Source organism: Pituophis catenifer, unplaced genomic scaffold (assembly GCF_029215685.1).
Source record: "Pituophis catenifer annectens isolate HBS135680 unplaced genomic scaffold, rPitCat1.0.hap2 SCAF_5, whole genome shotgun sequence".
NCBI classification, from domain to species: domain Eukaryota; kingdom Metazoa; phylum Chordata; class Lepidosauria; order Squamata; family Colubridae; genus Pituophis; species Pituophis catenifer.
This window is the reverse complement of record NW_027256885.1, coordinates 95,495,820-95,501,025: the sequence shown is the minus strand read 5'-3', so window position 1 is coordinate 95,501,025 and position 5,206 is coordinate 95,495,820. Positions and strand designations below refer to the sequence as shown.

The 5,206-nt window shown below is 39.0% G+C and overlaps 1 protein-coding gene across 1 annotated transcript; it reads left to right on the top strand.

Annotated features, from left to right (window-relative positions):
- Positions 1-709: 709 nt before the first annotated feature.
- On the top strand, positions 710-2,688 carry LOC139317739 (vomeronasal type-2 receptor 26-like). Its single transcript, XM_070944808.1, has 2 exons — positions 710-719; positions 1,793-2,688. Exons 1-2 carry the CDS (start codon positions 710-712, stop codon positions 2,686-2,688), a joined length of 906 nt encoding a protein of 301 aa, XP_070800909.1.
- Positions 2,689-5,206: the final 2,518 nt, after the last annotated feature.

The following is a 5,206-nucleotide window of genomic DNA, read 5'->3' as shown; positions in this document are numbered from 1 at the left end:
CACTCTAGATGAAAAGAAATCCTTAGACATTCTTGTGGTGGTAGCCACACTATCGCTGTGAAACAAATTAAACATGCATTGAATAATTTCTGAAACAGTCAGATTAGGTTTGATGCTATGATACATTGCAGGAGACACACTAGATATTATTAAGAAAAATGCTCTATGGTGTAAACAATCTATTTTTAAAGTCCAAGGTCTTTTTGGGGGACTAGTGATAAAAAATAGTAAATTTTCTTTCATAAAGACAACCTGGAGCTGTTGATACCATTCTTGCAAATTAATGCCATCAACCCTTAGTTTTGGGAAGTCACTGGGTAAATTTCCGACATTATTTTGTCCATTACTTACGACCTGAGGTAGTCCGTGGTCTCGCAAGTGTAGAAAATTGCAAAACGGCATGGGGATGCTCGCAACGAGTCTGCGTGGTTCTCTCGCCAGTTCATGTCTTCCCGGACCGTCTGCGTAGTTTCGCGCATGCGCGTTGTCCATTTCTTCTTTGGAGTCGTCGTGGAAGGTTCTCTCCATTGCGGCTCGCTCGCTCTGCTCTGCTTCAGACGAGTCGGTCTCTGGTTCGACCTTGGGAGTTCTGACGACGGCGGCTGCTCTTCTTTTTCTTTTGGGGGCGTTGGCACTTGCTTCGGTCTGTGGTGTAGGGCGGAATCGACAAGGCTCTCTGGGTTCGGGCGTCGTCGCTTTCGAAGTCAGGATGGGAGCGGGCAGGTCTTGAGGTATCGGCTTGCTCGCTCGCTTCTTTGGTGGCTCTTCGGTAATTTTTAGTTTTGGCCCAAATGCAGCAAAAAGTGTTTTCATTGCTGATTTTATTTGGGATTTTGTTGAGTCATCTTCACTTTCTGATTCTGATTCTTCTGAGGAGTTCGAATCTTCTTTTTCATTTTCGTTGTCTGATAACGTTTTTCGCGCCAGAAATTTTGAATTGAGCATTTTGATTGGCTCTGCTTCGCTCATCTTGGAGGCCTGTTGAAACCAAGATGGCTGCCATTCAAAATTTCGCGCGGGATCACTGTTTTTCTTCTTCGTAATGACTTTCTCTGCAGTCATATCACTCACTGTTTTTGGGTCTTCAGACTTCTCATTAGTGATGTTTTTCTCTCTCGCTGCTCCGCTGTTCTTCAGCATTTCTTGGAGGTTCGCGATGAGGCTTTCATCATTCTTCTGGCTTTTTAATAGTTTTAATATCTCTGACCTGAGTTCGTTATTCTCTATTTCGATTTCCTCCTGGTCATCATTTTCGTCTATTATTTCTTCGTCTTCAGTGGTGTATTCTTCGGATTCTCTCGAAATTGCGTTTGTGGATTCGTTGATTATTTCTTGTTCTGTTTCCATTTCTTTGCTGTAGGCCCTGGTGTTGGGCCTATCTTTCTTAGACATTTTTTAAGTTTTTTATTGAGTCAATTAACCATCCTCTGCTACCAGCTTGTTGCAATATTTTCAGGATCAGACTCAATAAAATTAGTGAGAGTTAAAGGTTTAAATATACTTCCTTTTATTTACAATAGGCATTCTATATTCACTGAATATTCACAGATAGAAGCAAGGAAAAGGGTGTAGGTGGCTCCTTATATATACAATGGGTGGAGCTATAAGTGGGAGTGGTGAATTATGAATACATTAAGAAGTGAAGAATAAGTTAACCCCTGATACCCCATTCATATACTATTTACACATTAGAGAATAAGGCATTTACATCTGACATAAACCCTGTTAGTTAACTCTCAGTCCCACTATTTGAGTATTTCTTGAAATTGGCCATGATGTTTTCTTTTTCCAGATGCAGTTGATTGCTTCCAATGTCCAGAAGATCAATATACAAACAAGGCTCAAACTTTTTGCATTCTAAAAGAAATAACCTTCTTGTCTTACAATGAGCCACTGGGACTCATCTTGACCACTGTTAGTCTTTTCTTTTCTGTCATCACCATTGTGGTGCTGGGAATCTTCATTAAAAAGTGGGATACTCCCGTTGTCAAAGCCAACAACAGAAACCTCACTTACACCCTTCTCATTGCTCTTCTTCTATCCTTCCTTTGCACTTTCCTTTTCATTGGGCAACCTGACCAAATGAAATGTTTCACACGACAAACTGCTTTTGGTATCATTTTCTCCATAGCCCTTTCTTGTATTTTGGGTAAAACAACCATAGTTGTTCTTGCTTTCATGGCTACTAAGCCTGGCTCCAAAATGCGGAAATGGGTGGGGAAAAGGATGGCTATTTCTATTGTCCTTTCTTGCTCCTTGACTCAACTCTTGATCTGTTTAGTGTGGCTGGCAATTTCTCCCCCATTCCCAGATTCTGACATGCACTCCATGGCTGAAGAAATTGTCCTGGAATGTAATGAAGGTTCAGCCACCATGTTTTACCTTGTCCTTGGCTTTATGGGGTTCTTGGCTTCTATTAGCTTCACAGTGGCCTTTTTTGCCAGGAAGTTACCTGACAGCTTTAATGAAGCCAAATTTATCACCTTTAGCATGTTGGTCTTCTGTAGTGTCTGGATATCATTTGTTCCAACCTACTTGAGTACGAAGGGCAAATATATGGTGGCTGTGGAGATTTTCTCCATTTTGGCTTCTGCAGCTGGATTACTGGGCTGCATATTTTCCCCCAAATGCTACATCATTATTTTGAGACCTGATTTAAACACAAAGGGACGTTTAATAAAGAAATAAATCTGAATATGGAGATTAATCTGCTCATTATTCATTTTAAGTTTCTCCCTATTAGAGCACAACTTTCAGGTATTGTTACATGCTGGAGCTTGTTGAACCTGGAATCTGTACAATAAATGTAAACATATGTACACCATCTTTTATCAAATATATCTGACACATAGTAAGGAGGAGAATTCCGGTCTCATGTTAGGAAATGCCTAACATGTTCTATCAAGTGACACTAACTCTCATTCCCTTGAAAACAATTGCTACTAAGAGGGGCAGATAAAGTTTTTCTTAAATAACATGATTGGTTTAAGTTCTTTGTGCTGACAGAAATCCTACGAATTTTGATTACCTACAGCATTATATTTTGAAGAGCCAAAACTCACAATTTCTTTTCCTTTGTTCTTCTGAATTGGCAGATAATTTTCAAGTAATTTGTTAACCTAGAGACTTAATATGGTCTACATTGTCAATGTTATAATCATTCCTAAACTGGGATCTTCTGTTTCCTCAAAGTATAGAGTTGCAGACTTCATGACCTTATAAATTCCTGGAGTGAGCAGTGAATTAGCTTGCAGTACAGCATTCTAACCACTGCGCCACTATGGCTCTTATTAATCTTTTTGATCACAAAAATGGGAAATAGGAAATCATTCAGAGCAGTCCTTCCTCTTTAATTGTGAAATAACTTTAGGGAGTTCACTTATTTATAAATATTAAATCCTTCCTTCCTTCCTTCCTTCCTTCCTTCCTTCCTTCCTTCCTTCCTTTATCTAACCTCTTCGGACCCAATAAATGCACCTCCATAGCAGACTCATCTAGGTATTTAGGAGGAACCAAAACAGTATGAATACAGCAGAACACCACATAACAGGAGCCCAGGGCAGGATCTCTCCCCAAATCACCACTGAATGGAATGTACCCCAGGAAAAAAGTTGGCAAAGTAGCATAACACAATGCTGCCCATTCTAATCATCTGAGTTGATACAGAAGGGAAAACCCGGAACTCATAGATTTGGGTTTTCCCAGATGTGCCAGTATACCTACTCTAATAAATAGGAACTTTGAGAAAATGCCTGTTTCAGAGTTTTTAATTGGAATTGGGTTATTCTCGAATGCTGACAAGGAGAGGCAATCGGATGAAAACAGTTCCTTAGGTAACCATGCTCTATGCCAAGTTACACACTGCAATGTCCCACAATCATACAATTGTCATATGCAACCTTTGAGAAGAAAAATCAATGGGAAAGTGAGTGGGAAGTTACAAATGGAAATCACAAGACCACAGAATGCTGCCACTTCACAGGATTGTTCTAACAATGGTAACTGGGAGTGACAGAAATGCTGTAACATAAATTGAGTGTATCTCTTAGTTCTTGCTCCCAGTTAATTTCAGTGAGTGAGATTACCTAGATTTTCTTCCTCAAGCACATGCTTGAACAGAAATAAGACATGAACAAAAATATTAAAGGCTATTTTTCAAACTTTGTCAACTTCTGATTCAGATTGAACCTTAACATCTATCACTGACATAAAAACGTCTGCAGGTCATGCACTCTGCAATCCTGTGCTAGGATGAAGCGGCAGGTCCCAGGTTAGAAATGGCCTTTAGATTGATGGTCTAGGGCCATGATGGCGAACCTATGGGACACGTGCAAGAGGTGGAGCTTGGTTGTTTTCTTCCAGATGTTTCATTATGCAAAATAGGCAACATCATCAGTGTCAGTCATAGACTAGCACTGATGTTAGTGAGTTTGGGTAATGAAATCTCTCCAAGAAAATAACCAAGTTTAGAAACTCCCAATGACTCCTATTTCAACCCTGACCTGCAGATATTCTCCGTGATTGGAATATTTTATCATTCAGACCTTTTTTGGAGAAAAAATTGAAAAGCAAAAAAAATGGTTACACTAGGAGGAAGAAAATGTATACTATATGGTATATTATTATTTAATGGAATTAAACTCCTAAATTCAGCAACTGCATCCCAGTTAACACAAGTTCCTTTATCTTGGAAAACAAAAAATTAGCATCAATTAGAAGCCATAGTTGGGAACAATCTAGGACAAATGAGAGTGGAAGTTGATTTTTGGATTCCCTGAAATATTCTTCCACTTTTGTTATTTATAAAGTAATATCATTGAATAGAAGCTATTTGTAGTTTAAATATTAGCATTTTGAACCATGTTTAAGAAGACTGAATAGTCTTGCGCAGGACCCCTCTTACCCATCTGGTTTGAAATTTTCCCTTTTGCACGTGGAAGGCAATCATGACAGCAAAATGGCTTCCCTTCTATTTTCATCTTTCTGTATCCTGGATAGCAACTGTCATTGCATACAGAAAGTGGCTGAACCTATCAAGAAGTTAATGCAGGGTTTATTACAAGGCATGCATTTTCCTTCCTAAAATTCTATTTCTGTATGGATTTTACTTTTAAATAATAAATGTTGGATGTGAATGTTCCAAAATCTCCTTGATTTAGAGAAATTATAGTGAATTACAGGTAATGAGAGCTAGAATCAAAAGTGA